General features: G+C 40.3%; 1 protein-coding gene across 1 annotated transcript; it reads right to left on the bottom strand.

Moving 5' to 3' along the window:
- Positions 1-1,516: 1,516 nt before the first annotated feature.
- Positions 1,517-17,107, bottom strand: plp2b (proteolipid protein 2b). Its single transcript, XM_017468732.3, has 5 exons — positions 16,714-17,107; positions 3,592-3,747; positions 3,068-3,166; positions 2,224-2,320; positions 1,517-2,028 (listed from the first exon to the last, which is right to left on the bottom strand). The coding sequence occupies exons 1-5, from the start codon at positions 16,801-16,803 to the stop codon at positions 2,021-2,023; spliced, it is 450 nt and encodes a 149-aa protein (XP_017324221.1). The 5' UTR covers positions 16,804-17,107; the 3' UTR covers positions 1,517-2,020.
- Positions 17,108-17,783: the final 676 nt, after the last annotated feature.

Here is a 17,783-nt window from a genome sequence, read left to right as displayed (position 1 = left end):
CATAGAGAACATTAAGAGCTACTTCACACGATGTCACGATGAGGTCGTCTGTGGCAGATTGTAAAATAACCCGTCTCTGTTTGAAAAGGCATGACATTGGGTTGCTTCCTACCTGGATGGACAAACATGTCAGGTGACATGGAGGGGCTCCGCATCTGCTCCGTGCAGATTTACTCCACCAGTGTCCCATAATGCTCAGTGCATGTTCCCTTTTTGCTCTCCCTCTATACCCACTCTCTTGGTGAGGTCTGTTTAGACTCCCTTACCTAGTGAATTAGTATGATAATGTATTTATTGACAGAGACTTCAAAGCACTTCTGTAAGTCACTCTGGATAAAGCATCTGCCAAATGTCAATAATGTAAATGTAAAGTTGTATTCACTTTGTAGACACAAGGTGGTGCTGTATTCAACCATTTCCCACAATGCTGTCTGAGTTCCCATTGGCTGTACCACAGATATTTGGTTATAAGATTTTTATTCTGCATTGCTTTATGAAAAAACAAAACAGGAACATTAGAAACATGACAATAAAATAAAATACTGCAGAACATCCTTTCTCGATCTTATCAAGAATGAACATAAAAGTGTTGAACATTGGAACTTTCTTCTATCCTGAGTATCCTGAGTTTGTTGACAAAGTCTTAAGGCTGTTACAGTACAGGCAACTAATAATAACATTTTCAGTAGCCTATTTTTTTTACTATAAAAGTATAAAACTCATACTGTGTAAAAAGCAATAAAGCATATTAACCTCAGGAAACAACATGGGAAAAGAAATAATGGCAGGCCTTCATGAACAAAATCTATCACACAAAACAATAAAAAATTTCTTTATATAGGGCTGTGTGAATCTAGCAAATAAATAAATAACCCCACTGCAATCAGATAATGCACAGAAACAATTTAGATCAGATCACAGATTAAGGAAAACAGTGCAATATCAAATCACTGCGCGAATACATACTATTGTTCTTTATAGTCCAAAAAAAAGGTGTTTTTTTATCCGTTTCCTGTAGAAACATTATTAACTAATACAAGAGTGAGGTTGCATTCAAGGTTTATTCCTGTTGCAAGTGTACAGTGAACATGTTTAAACACGAAAAACCTTCTATAATCTACATTTGGAACTTGGGTCAATCATTCAAACATCAGGGTGTGGTAGCACCCTTGATTTTCCCTGTTACTGTTAAATGAAAACGGAGGAAAACGTCAATTAACAACATTCTAACAAAACATTAAACAAATCTGTAACAGAAATATCGCAAAGCACTGTTATAAATTTTATAGTATTACTTCTATTCATTTGACGGCTAGTATTTAAAAAAAAAAAAAAAACTAGAGAGAAACATCTCACCTCTACTATCGTAGTACTTCAGATTAATTATTTTATGCAAATGCACAACTATAACCCATACAATTATCAAATATTAGTTGTTAGAAATAAGTCAATTGTGGCTGAAACGTTCCACCTTGCCAATTCAAGTGGACATTGTATTTATTTATTTATTTAAAAAAAAAACAGACTCAACACAGCTCCAAACCTAAATGGAACCAAGATTTCTTCTCTGCAGTTCCCTTACTTGGTGTGATGTTCCCTTTTTGACTTGGAAAAGACGGACTGAGCATTTTAAAAGCTTGATCCGTCTCGTCCGTTCCTTTCTGAATTCCCTAGTCATGTCCCTAGTCCTGTGATGTTAAAACGAGCTGTTTTGTCATACCCTAAAATGTTAGTGCTTCGACAGGCTGAAATATTTGCTATAAAAAAGAGGCCTGACGACATCATGTCAAAATATTTGTGGTGCTTTGGTTTAAGCAGGAATAATTACAACTTGCTATCATATACAGTGCCTCCCTTTAACTAGCTCAGATATTTCAGTTCGTTTGTGTCATGTTTTGAACATTGTGCAGCGTTCACAACTCCACAACATTGACCTCATCGTTCTTAGTTTGCCATGTTTCAATCCCTTGTTTCTTCCCCAAGTCTTCCCAAGCGGGTGCTGTTGCTGTTATAATAGTGTTCAAGCATCTGTGGGGGGAAAACACAACAACAACAATAATAAAAATTAAGAACAGGAGTACTAAACACAAAAGATAAAACCTGCAAATCAGTTGCATTTAACCTAAATGTATAAATCCCATTATGGTTCATTAGCATAACGTCTGACCAGCGAGTGTGTGTGGATGTGTATATACAGTACGTGTTACAGAAAGCAATCTAGACCTGTGGAAACGGCAGACTGCCCTCGGGTGCTCTTGATTTCTGCAAAAATTGTGTAGGTATCATAACCAAACAGAATGCCAGCGATAAGTCCAAACACCTGTAACAGAGAAGAGCACAGATTATCCACTGCGGTTTCACCGAGGCCGGAAAATAACGTTCATATTGAGATGCTCCTCGTGGCAGATGTGTGTGAACAGCTGGGAGAGATAGAGGGAGTGTAAAAAGTAGTAAAATGACTTTTTGTTGAAATGTTTATATTAGAAGACCAGTCAATTGTAGTTCATTTTGTTATTCTTGGGTCAAAACAGCTTCAGTAAGCTTCAAAACAACATTTCAGTTCTATAAATTTCACATCATCCGAGACGTCAATGCATTTATCCATCCGTCCGTCCGTCCAATCCATCCATTTTCTGTAGCTCTTATCCTGCACAGAGTCACGAGGAGCCTGGAATGTGGGGGACACTCTGGACGACCCATCGCAGGGCACAATCGCACACACACTTACACACCCATTCACACACACTACGGAGAATTTAGAGATGTCGGTCAACCTACAATGTCTTTGGATTCGGAGAGGAAACCCCCGAAACACAGGGGAGAACATGCAAACTCCAAGCGCACATTGCGAAGGCGGGAATCGAACCCCCAACCCTGGAGGTGCGAGGCAAACGTGCTAACCTGGTTTACTTCTATTACAAATGTAAAACGTCTCATACGTCAAGACGTACAGTATAACTGTTAAGAGGAGGCTATGACTTAATGAACACATACTGTAGTGCAAAACTTAATTTGACTTTAACACGTGTTTCAAAGGCAAAAGTAAATTCGGAAAGAAAGTTCTGACCCCCCCTGCGATGCGCGCTCCGTCTCCGGCTCCGCCGATCACACAAATCAGGGAGGTGATGATGAACAGCAGTGCACCAATCCCGGCACGGAACAAATCCTAAAGCAGGCAAGAAAGAACAACAAAAGGTACGTTTAGTTCTGTCTCTAAGCACTAAGCCTAAAATAAATATACGAAGCTTTTCATCCAAAAGATATTACATCGTTCAAATCTTTCTCTGCTGCTTTAAGTCCGAAGTATTGAATCGTGTGAGAAGTTAGCTCATAAAACTGTAACGTATGGTTTGGAATACACTTTCAAACAATTGCTTTCCATTAGAAACGGGAGCTGTACTATTCAAGACAGACGGTGGCAGAGACAAGATGCTATGTTAGCTTAGATGTATTTCGTGAGAAACTAATGCGCATAAAAACGCAGTTTCATGTGTAGCTTCATGTGATCACTCACTTCATATGTTTGTATACTGGTATATATCCTCCTGCTGGCGCCTAAACAGAGGTGAATGAACTTTGTATATTACTCACACTCCAAAGCCAGTTGACAACCAGGAACTGCTTATCCAACTGCATCATGAAGATGACGAAGAAGACGATGGCAAAGACCATCTCACAAATAGCCACTGCTGAATATCCGCCATATGCTGATGCTGCGTAACAGATGATGATGATAAAGCTCAGGAGCTACAAAAAGACACACAGAGAGAAAAGGAGATGAGGTTAAGGTATACTGTAATATGGTTCAAAACTATGCATATTATCGACCAAAGCGATTACATCGGTGACCGTTAACCATGACGTGGTAGGACACTGCAACCTCCACTAACACACTCAGAGGAAAGTGCTGTCTGCCCTCTTCCACATACATGAGCTCACAGGCACCAATGATTGGTTGGTATCACTCTTAATGCCAGAGGATTGCGCATGCCATCCCTGCTACCCTGTTGCATTTTAGAGATTCAAGCTTTGTCTTGTTAATATTGTACCACATCAATATTATTCCTTTATCGTTGTCATTTAATCATCAGTCGTGTATGTATTGTTATCTGCTTCCGGGCAATTCTATGCAAATGATGTCCCCTGGTAAAAAAAAAAACAAAAAAGCAAACAAACAGCATTTTTCATTCTTAATTTGTTCCTCAAATCGGATTTCTGCAGTCTCGTACACCAGTCTACTATGGAGCTGTGTGTTTGTGTTTTCTACAGCCAGTGAAGGAGTGTTAGTGCTATTTGAAATTCTTAACGATGACGTTTTGCACAATTCGTTGCCCAAATCTCTACTTGCTTGGGGGGACATTTATGTAAAAACCGGTTGTTAAAAGTGCATCTGGATACAGCAGTAAGTCAACACATTTACAGCTGTCTTAAGAAATGAATTTTAACCATAAGCCTTTATCAGAATGTCTTTACTTAACTATGAAAAATATACAGTAGATTCAATCCAGTGTGTCCGTATGTTTGACTTATAGTGTACTGTAAATATGTTGTATGTGCTGTGATATCCATTCACATGTATATTCATTTCATACTTCAAATACTGGTCTCATTGATGCTGATGTCACTGACGCACCCGGTATGGCCTCTCTTATTCAATGTTGTCTAAATAGCGGTTACCATGAAGCCAAAATTCAGCACCCGTAGTAGCCTACATTACTCACCAGCTTAGGTGTCTGTTCACACCCACGTGACAAATTCTTTGTGGGGCTACTTAAACTTATTGTTCTCTTTTTTTAAATGAAAAACCTTGGTGAGAAAGGTGAGAAAAGCATGTCTCGTGTTCCCACTGCGTTCCACACCCCATGCTAAAATTGGGGGTTGTGTATGGAGGAGCCTTACAAGGTTTCACATGAAGAGCCCATAATCCTGCCTATTACAGAAGTCACTCTGCGCTAAGTATACTCCATTCACCTCCGACACTCGGATCCCTTCGTTCATACGCTCTCTATTTCTACAGCTGTTATTTTGGTACGGTCGTCTATTTATTATGCTGCGGTTAAAATGCAGGACTGGATCAATAGAACAGAACCAAAGCGATGACTAGTCGGCTAAAGCGAGTAATGAATCTAACTGCCAAGCAAGGGGAATTTTGCAACAAGCCCACCGTATTTAATGTCTATATCCTCTAATCACTCATCAAAGTGCTAAATGCAAATGCTAAGGAAGTAATCCACCTGCAGTGTTTAGGCTTCAGATTCCAATAACTAAGAGTGCAATTAACCGCTGTGACTCACTGTTGCTACGGTAAATTCAAATGTGTTGATAAAACAACTGCCAAGGGAAATTTGCCACCTCCTGTGCCCTGCTTGCATGACACAAACCTAATCACTCCATCGTGTAAAAACGCTGCTTAAAGTATCCTTGAACTATTCGATAGGCCACTTTAATAGGATGTATTATGTAAATACGGACATTTTACCCCCCCCCCCCCCCCAAAAAAAAACCCCAATCATGCAGCAACTGATCTAGAGCTTCAGTTATTACTCACATCTAAAAGCATGGCAATGTTTTTTGGGTCCAAGGCTGGTTTGAGTATTTCAGAAACTGATGATTTCTTTGAAATTTTCATGCACAACGGTATCTAGAGTTTTTCCAGAATGGTTAGAAAAAAAAGAAGACCCATCCCCCCCCCGCCTCCCATCCTGTGAGCATCAGCTCTGTGGTTCTGTTGAAAGAGGTCAGCGGAGAATGGCCAGACTGGTTTGAGGAATCCTACGGTAACTCAAATAACCACTCTTTACAACCATGGTGAGCAGAAAAGCATCTCAGAATGCACAAAACGTCAAGGCGGATGGGCTGCAAGAGTAGATCACGGCAGGTACCGTGAAGTGGCATAATTGATCATTTAATTATTAAGTGGCAAAATAATTATTTGTATAATAATAGATTTAATGTTTTTAACACCCGAGAAGCTACTCAAATATGCTAGGAACACCTCTACATCTCTCTGCCCTAATAAAGATCTATGAACAGGCAAATCCACTACTATCCCGTGTCCTACTGCTATTAACGTTACTACCTATGGCGGACCATGCTATCATGAGTGGAATAAATTGGGGGAAAAAATCGAGAAATAAAAGCAAAAACTTTGCAAGGCCATCCTGCGTTACAACGTGGGGAAATTCGACTCTCTGTGTGTGAACATTAGACTGACTCAGCATCCAAACAGGCGACATCAACAGCGTGGTAATTAACATCACATTTTCATCACTTGTATTGTTAAAGTTTTTTTTTTTTTTAAATGCATTCGGTCAGCTTAGAGGGCATCAGAGTTTGCACACATGCTGGCAGATGTGGCACCTGTGCTTGTACATATGCCTCAAATTGGTCACAGCAGCAGCTGCTCATGAGTTTGGGGAACTGACGGAAAGAGGGCATTAGAGGTAGTCTAGAGGAAATGTAGAAATATCTTGCTGCAGAAAATTTTGCAATGCTGATGATTTCCTTTACGGTATATATATACAGATTTGGGGTTTTTTGGGGTGTGGCTGAAGTATGAATGATGCCACCTAGGCCTTGCACGTGTCAGCTAGTGCCAGTTTGGTCTACTCTGGAAAATTGCATCATTAATTTAATCATCTATGTTAAACACACTGTTTCTTTGTTCTACTGCCCCAGCCAGCACTCAGACATGGTAAGACACTTCAAACAGGCCATACGGACATTAAACAACCGATGTGCATTATTATATTTTTAAAAAATGTAGGTGTGTAATTACTGTTCCTACGCATTATTGCACAATCACCATCCAGCAGAGTTTTTCCGATTGCCACCGCCAGCAAGCAGTTCCAGACTGCAGAGTTGATCATATTTTTACACCCTCCCATACTCTCCTTAACCCTCCTATATTATGTTATGGGTCAGTTTGACTCATTTCCACATTTAAGCTGTCTGAAATACTGCTTAATCTCTCTTTTTCCACTTTGAAATATGTGGACTTTCCTCATTTAGGGTCATGGACTTCTATGCAAAAATTTCTTCTCGGACAAGCCGTAATAAAGGGTTGAAGCTGTTCTTTGCTGTTCTTGTGCGTATTTAAACGGTGGAAGTCATTTTGACCCATAACATAATGGATGTAACTTTTTTCCCCCTCCACAACCTAACAAGAGGGTTAAACCTGAAATAGTAGAAACGCTCACTTTCCCTGTCTTTAGGGAAAAGCTACCAGTTCTGGACAATTAAATAATTCAGCTTGATTTTTATTCATGTTAAATCGCAAAATAAAAACAGTATCACACAAACCTATTTTCCAGTAGGGATTTGATACACCACCTGAAAGCAAGAGAACACGCAAACCATGTGTGCTAGTTTTATATTTTAGCTTATTTGTTTTATTTATCGTCAGTCTGGCTTTGTGGAAGAATGTCTTTTCGAAAGGACAGATTGTAGTTTCAAGATAAAAAAAAAAAAAGAAGTTAAATTTATACATGAAAATGAACATCCAGCACTTCAAGATGATTCGTTCATTCGGTGCATCACCTCTGCTACAAACAAGAGAGAAATTGCTTCACATGCCTACAATACGCACAAATCTTAGGTACATATTACGAATTTAAAAATAAACTAACGCAAAAGCCAGTGTTCCCAATACAGCTGATTACTGTGATTTATTTCCACTAATTAACAACGCAGATGAAGAGACCGTTCACTATTCTGTACAACTGAAGGTCAGGGTTCTGTCGTTTTTATACAGTATATCCATACAATTTGTTCTTTTGTTATGTCTGACCCATATCTCAACACTGACGATCCTCATTCATCCTGTAATGAGCGTCTTCCTGCTATGCAGCGTCCAGCAGGTGTTACTGATCATTTATTTATTTATCCTGGTAAATTATTCACATTTATTTTGTCATGTCTAATAGCTTACAATAATTGCCCCCATGTGGTGCCAGGCCTGTGTGCACATCGAGTTTATCTTAATAACGTTTGTATTCTGTGTAGTCAGTGTGTAGTTGCTTACCTGCCCTGCTTTGCGCTGCATTTGTTATTCTGTTGAACTAATCAATCATTGACAACATTATAAGGATACAAAATAATATATAAAATGAACGACACATGCAATGCGCAATTGGGATTAAATACTGGGATACTGTATAATATCTTTTGCTTTTACTCCAATTTATTTCAACTGGCCGTTACCAATTCCCACCCAACAGCTAGTTCATCTCTACCGCAAAACAGCTACTAACCAAGGAGCACTTTTAGAGAAATTATGGTACCAAACTGCACTTTTTCTCGCCGCTGGAATGGTACCATAACGGATACGTTGTTTGTTGTACCTTTACTATGTACACTATATGGCCAAAAGTTTGTAGACACCTGACGATCAAACACATACGCTTCTTGGACATCCCATTCCAGATTAAGTCCCCCTCCACTCTCCTGGGAAGGCTTTTCGCTAGATTTTAGAGCGTGGCCGTTGGGATGTGTTTCGTGCTCTTTCATCCACAAGAGGTCGGACACTGATGTGCTATGAGAAGGCCCGGGGTGCAGTCGGCGTTCCAGTTCATCCCAAAGGTGTTCACTTTGGTTGATGTTAGGGCTCTGGTGCAGGACACTTGAGTTCTTCAACTTCAACCTTGGCAAACCTTGCTTTGTGTACATGAGTATTGTCATGCTGGAACATGTTTGCGCCTCTTAGTTCCACCAAAGGCAAACTGTAATGCTACAGAATACGAAGACATCCTGTACAATTGTGTGCTTCAAACTTTGTTTGTTGACAGAAATATATATATATATAATGAAGGTCAGGTGTCCACAAACTTTTGGTCATATCGTGTGTCCCTCACAAGAAAACATGACAATACCTATATATATATATATATATATAAAAAAAATTATGTACATACTTAGTCATTAAGGACCAGAGGTGTACCAAATGCACCGTCTCAGGTAAAACCTTTGCATACTAAAAGTACAAAAGATGTACCCTTGATGGTCACACCCAACGACAAAGAAAAGTACAGTTTGGTACCCGAGAGTGAGCTTCAGCCCATGCTTCCTATGCGACATGTGCATCTGTCGGTGCAGCTGTGCATCATACGGCAACCGAATACACTTGGAAGGAGACACCAACTGCCGTCTTCAGACGCCCATAACAGGCAAGTGATTTTCAGGGGAGAGAGTACCGAGAGCTTTCCTGCACAGACAGCAGGGCCATATTTTACAGTGCCCAGATTATTCACATTGGCCAAAAACGTGCAACACAACATTCCGACATCTCTTGAGGATTTCTGTGGTTTACTGTATCATCAATGTGAAGTTACACATCTACGAAACCACGATGTGACTCTCCTCTCTCTGGCAGCGCCAGCGACGCTTGACAGGTTGCTGGTGTCACAGTTTACTAACTGTGAACGGATAAAGATCAACACAGCAACACAACAAAACCGTTGCCTAGGAAACAGTGTGCACACACTATACAGAAACTTCAGCTCACTGGAACTTGTGCTCATTTCGGGTTAACGTCAGACTTTCGGATAACACAGAAGGGTTAGAAATGATGAGGCATGTCCATTTGTTAGACTTGTTAGATTCGATTTGTCAGAGCAAAACCAGTTTTGTACAATGACGCATCATAATTTCCTTCGTTCTGAATGATCTCTAGAACACTGTTGTGCGTGATAATTGCATGAATGTACAGGTGTTCATTCCATTAATACGCTTTTGTTCATAATGGTTTGAGATATTTTAATATTATGCAAACATGTGTACTGTGGTGTAAATGTGAAACGGAATCCAGAGGACTCCTATACTGTCCTCCGTTTCGCTTTATTCACATTTGTCCTATAGCAGTCGCACCTCTCACAACCAGCGAGTTTGTCGCATATACACGAAGTTTAAAGTCCAAAGAGTTCCACCTCTTATCTAACACTCCTGGTGCTTAAATCAACCGTGCATACACGCCATTGGTTAACTGAACCAACCATGTTAGGGTGTGGTTTGAACTCCACACCATAGTGGGGTTGGGCTCCACTCGCATGAACATTCCTGAATGACTAACATTTTTTGCTAGTGTCTTATCAAGCAGTCTCAGCCAAGCATGTCTCCCAGCAGAGAAGCCTGGTGAAACAGAAAAAAAAAGAAAGAAAAAAAAAAAAGAAAGCTAGCATTCTTTACAACCCACTTTTGTGAACTGACGCCAGCATGGGGTACGCTCGTAAATTCCCGCCTGCACTTTTCCTTTAATACCCCTCTCTGAGCTCAATCCGCTTAGCCTGACAAATGTTTAACGCTCTCGGCAAACCTTCAGGTGTTAATGAAATACAAGCGCTGGGCTGGAAACGGCTTAAGATTAACTAATGCTACCGAATGTACGCCTTCTCGACGTATTTGAAGCAAACGTGTGATGGGAAAATATTGGAAGCAAGCATAATTATCTACTAAAGTTTCATTTGTAATACATTTAGTCTTTCTCAAACAGATTATTTGACCTTATTATTCTCTAACTTGGTCAGGATTGCTCTTTTATTGAAAAGACTTTTACTTTGACTTGTATATTAATACATCACTCTTGGCAAGCCGATTTTTGTTTCCGTTCACAAGTAAATCCAGACTGCAACATTTCCAAATCTTCAACATAAGTGTAATGTGCTGATTTGCGATTAGATCTCCTTTCAGTTAACAACATGACTAAAGTATAAATGTGGTTAAAACCTTGGTCTTGGTTGAAAAAAAAAAAAAAAACTGATCAGATATAAACAAACACCCTTGCAGTTAAGCAAGATTTGCAACCCAATTCAGGTTAGCTTTGGGAGCTTCAGGTCAATTATAAAGCCTGTCTAGGCTATTAGACTTTCCAAGGGTGCGACAGGGTTGGGAGTTAGAGGTGCTGCAAGCAGCCAGTCCTCCTTCATACTCATATGTATAGAAGCTTTATGAGGAGAGGAGACTGGCACAAGCTGCCTCTCAGCAGCTGACTGAACTCCAGCAAACGCACAATGAGCCTCTATTCAGGCTGGCATCACGGTCTCTTTTACAGACGCCCACTGCTGAGAGATCAGTAAACACTTGTACTACACACACTGAGCGGGTATTAAAACACATGCTACAGATACACACCCACTTCTGCAACGAGAAAGAAACAGAGAAAGAAGACATCGGGCGGACACGGTGCTTCGGCAAGCTCGAGATTCATTCGGAATGAACTCGTCTAGAGGATGAGGACACGGCCACAAGCTTCAGAATCTTTCAGATTCGAAGGTTGCGGTATGATTGTGTAGAAGTGTATATGCACTCGTCTATGACAGGAAAGCAAACATTTGAAAATGTGACACGTTTCAGAGCAAGATATTGTCACTGGATTGAAAAAAAAAAAAAAGAAACAACCTGTGAAACCGTCGTGAGTTGTGGTTGGCCGTTTGCAAGCCCTTCCTGTGAAAGTGAGAAGTCTTTGGCTACCATTAGCCATGAATAGAACCAGACTCTGAAGGTTTCCCTAGTGGACTTGAGGTGAGCATGCAGCTATCTCATCGTCGCTGCTCGGGTTCGAGTCCAGGTCAGGGAACCAAACCCAGCCACTGGAGCCTGTGCACTCTCAGTGCCGAAAATGGGGAGGGTTGTAACAATTAGTAAACTCTCAGTGCCGGTACCATGGCCGGAAAATGGGGAGGGGTCTACAAGTCCGTGCACTCTCATTGCCGGTACCAAGCCCATAGCCAGTGCCATTACAGTACTAAACCCAGAAAATGGGGAGGGTTGTACAAGCCAGTGCAGTCTCAGTGCGGGTAGCAAGCCCGGAAAATGGCGAGGGTTACATGCACTCCCAGTGCCGGGAACCTTGGCCGGTAAATGGGGAGGGTCCTAACAGTCCGTAAACTCTCAGTGCCGGTACCATGGCCGGAAAATGGGGAGGGTTCTACAAGCCCGTGCACTCTCAGTGCTGGTACCAAGCCCGTAGCCAGTGTCATTACAGTACTAAGCCTGGAAAATGGGGAGGGTTGCAGTCTCAGTGCTGGTAGCAAGCCCGGAAAATGGCGAGGGTTACATGCACTTTCAGTGCCGGTCCCAAGTCTCTAAAATGGGGAGAGTTGCATCAGGAAGGGCATCCGGCATGAAACTTGTGCTTCTCAGTATTCTACTGTGAATTCCCAGTATAGCACTCACTCTTTAAATGAAACCTCATATTTTAGAAAGGTATAAAACGGCTCATGGATGAGACGCTGTTTTCGTTCGATGCTTGTGCCGCTTCAGTGAAAAGTGAATATTTAAGAATATGTACTTCTTTAAAATACAAAGTATACCACAACGTGCAAAACTATAATATCTAAACAAAACAAAAAAAAGCCTTAAATTTCACCAGATTCACCATTCTGCGTATAATGTCATGGGACTCGAGCGGATATGAGAGCACAGCTCTGTTCAGCAAGCACTCTGGATGATACGAGTAAACATAAGATTATGAGATTGTGAGATTGTTCGCACACAAGAAGCAGTCTAACGGAAAAGGGCAAGATGTAAAGCTATAAAAAAAAAAGCGATTGACAAAATCTGCAACGCTGATTATGTAAAAATATCCATCTTAAAACGACCTAGATAGCCAAAATTCAGGAAGGATGCAATATACTACCGGAAACTTGGACAGCTGGACTGGACAAGCGGGAAAAAATGGATTGGATAAGCAAAAAAATAAAAATCTGATGAACATGGTAAAGGGTCAAGGTAGATTTTATTATTCTCAGCTACCTCTCTGTAAAGAAGGCTAGAGTCTATAGTCCTTCTCCCAAGACTCCCACGTCGTGAGTGTTACTAGTTAGACAATCTTTGTCATCTAAGGGGATAAGCATGAAGAATTTAGCAGCTTAGTGCCGAGTTAGCACTGAGCCTATGTTAAAAAAAAAAAGAAAAAAAAAAAAAAAAAAAGGAAGTTCCACATTAATTTGCTGAGACGTGTCATCCAAAGTGACCATGCTCTTTAAGTGGGAAGTTTGGCATACTCTTGCTCCCCCATCAATCACAGTGACATTAGCCAATCTTTGAGATCATGTAAGAGGAAGAGGGTGGATCAGAGTGTGTTACACTGCCCTGTGAAGCAGCGTGACCCGCAAGAAGTAGTTGGTTGGGGTCACGTGTTGGTAGCTGTCACATGATAGAGGGGAGCTGGCTGGAAGGTGGCAAAATTGGGGAGAAAATGTACACACACACAAAAAAAAAAAAAAGTGTTGTTTTTGGACATAATGTATGTGTAAGCAAAATGAAACAACAAACCTGTTGTTTCCCTGAAATACCGATGGATGAATCATGCCGTGCTGACTAGTGCATTCTTTAAAATACAGAAAACACGCTTTTTTGCAGATGCTGCATGTTCCTGCTTCTTATATAAGAGCAGTTCCTTCCCTGTTTAAACTTTTTTTTTTTTTTTTTTTTGCTGTTTTTAGAACACAACCACCGTGCCATTACATTATGTCTGCTCTATTCTGGGAGAAAGCCGTTGGACAGGGTGGGGCTAAATACTGCTTATTTTACTGTTAATGGCTACTTTGACATTTCTGTGGATTAGGGTATCTTTAATCATAATGCTACTGTGTTGTTTTGATGTGATCCAATCATGCAGCATTGTACCTTTCCTGTCATTCAAGGTTATAATTAATGTAAGTCTTTGTATCTAACTATTTTTTTTTTTTTTTACACATACAGTAGTACATTTAGCATGTATTATCATAAAATACTAATAATACTTTACGCAGGTAATTCGGCAGTTCGACCAGTTTAGCAGTCAGGTCTACTGAGGTAAAGATCATGACCAACCTCAAGCTGTGGTGAGCGAATGCTGTGGTCAGGAAACTGCGTCATGATTTCGCTGATTGTTATTAATGGTTTTAACTCGTTTTCATAATGGGCTCCTTCCTGTTTAGTAGGGACCGGCTGCAAAATAACGCACGTTCATTTATTCATTTACTCAGTTAAGAATCTCTTTAATCTGGTGTGTCCTTCTGGCATTTGAGTTGAGCAGGAAAAATGCACGGACGTTAAGCTAATCTTGCCAAGCTTCACTGCCAAAACCTTTAAAACCACCTAAAAATTGCAGTGGAGCGCAGAGAAATCACAATCTTGTCTAATTTAGCTGCTTTCAGTGAACATTGTGCATCTTGAAGCATGTACAAGATACACTAATGCAGCAGTTAGGAATTGTGCGTATAAAGAGAAACGTTGTGGAAGAATCACTCGGTCGTTCCGACACACTGTTCAAGCGCTAGTCAGTATGTACAGGATTTCGTGGAGCTTTTTTTGTGATTGTCGCAGCCATAAATGCTTGAATTTACTGCGGCTTCTTTCAAAACTTGCGATGCAATTTGCAGAGGTTTTTGCTTTGTTTTTTTACGCGAAACACTACTTGAATCGGCGAGATAGCACGGAATTGTTTTGCACGGTCTTTCGCAGTGATGTTTGTAGGTAAATGAGACCTTTTAGCTCGTGTACTCGTGTTCGACGCACGTGAATCGAAGAGGGATTTGACTGAACGCGCGCCGTGATGACGCCACACGATGCGTCTAGGCCCAAAACTGCGGTAATTCGGAAAAACTGCAAGCTCCTCTGAATATTGCGGAGTCAATCAGTACGTTCACATGGACAACAATAATCCGATATTAACCCGATTAAGACAATATTCTGATTAAGAAACTAGCATGTAAACAGCGATTATTGCTGACCTTAATCCGATTAAAGTCATACTCGAAGTAAACACAAATGGAATTAAGACGAGTGGAGTATTCCTGTTTTAGTCGCATTATTGACGTGTATTACAGACATGTACACACCTTAATCACACTATTAACGTCGTGTGGGAGTTTTCACCGCATTTTGCGACAGGACACACACATACACGGCAGCGCTCGACCGTTTGACGGCAAACGAGAGCACGGCTGCGTCCCAAACCGCGTACTTCCCTACTATATAGTAGGAGAAATACATATAATACGGCTACTAAACAGTAGGTAAGTACGCGGTTTCAGACGCAGCCCACGGCTTAAAGCAGTCGTCTATTTGCACGTGTAGCATGATAAATAATTAACTGCACTTGAAGCTTTTGTAAAATTTTAAATGAAACACTCAAAACAGTATACAGTATCATAACGAAGACGAACCGTATGACGATACGTGAAATTCTGGAGGGAACGTCGGACGGCGTGGCGTGGGAACGTAATTACGTGTGCCGATAATCGATCTATGTTCTATAACATGTAAAACAGGAACATGAAAGGAGTATACTAAAACAACTCATGTAAACACCTTAATCACAATATTGTCTTATTCAGAATAAGGTCAATAATTACATGTAAACGTACTCGATCCGAATCTGACACGCCCACCCAGTTCTGAACAGGCAGAAAACAGGTCTTTGTATTTTAAGGATTTTAAGCGGCATTTTCAACATTCGGCACTGCATTGCTAGCTATAATATTATTAAAATGTGCAGCAATTTAATCGCAATACAAGCCTAGTACTTTGTCCAGTTGGTGAATCCCTTTGACTTTTTTGAGTAAAGCAAACAGGTGAACCTTTATGACTTGACCTCAGCACCAAATGGCAAAAATTACACGCCACCTCTCCTTACCATCCACACACACACACACGTTAAAGAGTCTTTCAGTCAACACTAAACGTGATGAGAGAATACTGTAAGCGTATCTATGTTCCCAGGGTGCTATGTTCCCCAGATTAACATGGCACATAATGAACATATGGTGAATTAAAGCCGGAGTTAGGCTTCAGCATGAATGAGAGTGAGAGCTGGGATTAATTCAGTTTAATCTATACATTTCACTACTGTTCATGTATGGAGTTGAAGTGTATGAATGTAGACCAACAGCTATTTTTAGAGCCGCACAAATGAGGGTTCAGCGTGTGCAACCTAGTTCATTCTCCCAAATTTCAAGTCTGGATGAAGGATGGATTTTAAACTAATGTATGATGTTATTCATTTAAATGTGTCTTTGGTGCTTAAAATTTAAAAGGTAATAGGGCCCTGGGAAAATGAGACCTTGGAGAACACAGGACCCTGAGAAATGACCGTCACCAATACTAATGTTGACTTAGCTATGGTGTGTCAGCATTACTGCTCTACCTCTATGCTAATATGTACATTTACAGTGTGCAAATACAAATATAAAATGCCTTTTTATACACACACACACACACACACACACACACACACATATATCATTTCTGAAGTAAATGCTTCACGTTTCTCTTTTAAAACAAACAAAAAGACTTATAAAATGTTTGGAGGTGTAACCTGCATGACCATTTAGCTCGAGAGACAACTAATAAGCTGCTTTCATTATTATTATTATTATTATTATTATTATTAGTAGTAGTAGTAGTAGTAGTAGTAGTAGTAGTATTTCTGACTAGAAAATGTGGTGAAACTGCTGTTCCTAACGTAAAAATAACTTTAAAAAAAACAAAAACAAAAAAACAAAACAAACCCTGACATGAAGAACTCAAGAGTTCACAGAGCTACAGGTTGCTACTGACAGGAACAGTGCTAACTGTCTAACCCTACTCCATAGCTCATTTACGTTACTAGAGAGTTATATATATATATATATATATATATATATATATATATATATATATATATATATATATATATATATATATATAATAAAAGTAAACAACGGCGAAGAAAGCCCAGAGAGGGTCACTTACTATTTCCACAGCCAGTATGGTCCCTTTCCGAGTCCGTACATAAGCCTTCAGTTTGTCCACACAGGTTGGACTTGCTTCAGTATCTGCCATTTTAATAACCAGGTTCCAGTCCCTAGCAACAGGAGACTACAGTAAGATATGTAGGCTGAAATAACCTGTCTGGAGAATCTGTGGAAAATGCCCCGAAGTCCCGAGGTGTTTTAATTACTATATATGTCTATTTGCAGTCCAATATGGAGGAAATAAACGCTTAAGACGCGATAAGATACTCTGGAGTGAAGTGAACACGGAGAAGTAATCAGGAGTAGGCGGGCGAAATGGACAGCCACGGAGTCTGAATATTTTACAGCCAACACAATCTTTCCTTCTGTGGTGGGGCGTTGGCTTTCACCTCTCTCTCTCTCTCTCTCTCTCTCTCTCTCTCTCTCACTCACTCACTCCGGGGGTCGGTGGCTTTAGGAGTTTGCCCATGAAAGGGGACGACAGATGTGAGAAATGTTTGGGGGTATTTTGTTGACAGCGTGTAGGACATTGGGACATTGTTGCCAAGCCCGCTGTTAGTATACTGTTTAACCTGTAGATTATAAAGTGGGGGGTTGTATGTGTTTTTTGAGTCCTCTCTTTTTTTTCCGCCTGTTTTGATGGTAACAGGATATAAACAATTCGACTTACAAGGGAAATGACTTTAACACACCCGAAGCTCGACACTGTAGTCTATAGTTGGACATTGTGTGCAGTGCAGTGTCTAAATGTCTCCATCTGGGGATTAATAACGTATTATCTTATACATATTCATTCCAGAGGGGAGCAAATTCTCTCTAACATCATGAATGTTTTGGTAGATTTTTAAAAAAATATTTTATTTCGAAATAGGGGAGCTTGACTTTTGATTTATTCTTTCTGGAATCGAGGATGACTTAAGAAACTTGAAATATATAAATAAATAAATCAAAAGTACTGCACATACTGTAGTATATTGTATGTGTCTTATATTATGTAAATTCTACAAACAGCTGGAAAATGGAAACAGCCAGTATGTGCCACTAGTGTAATGTCTCCCTCTTGTGGTC

The sequence above is a fragment of the Ictalurus punctatus genome, chromosome 5 (genome assembly GCF_001660625.3).
Source record: "Ictalurus punctatus breed USDA103 chromosome 5, Coco_2.0, whole genome shotgun sequence".
Taxonomy (NCBI): Eukaryota; Metazoa; Chordata; class Actinopteri; order Siluriformes; family Ictaluridae; genus Ictalurus; species Ictalurus punctatus.
The sequence above is the reverse complement of the archived record's forward strand: the minus strand, read 5'-3'. Positions and strand labels throughout refer to the sequence as shown.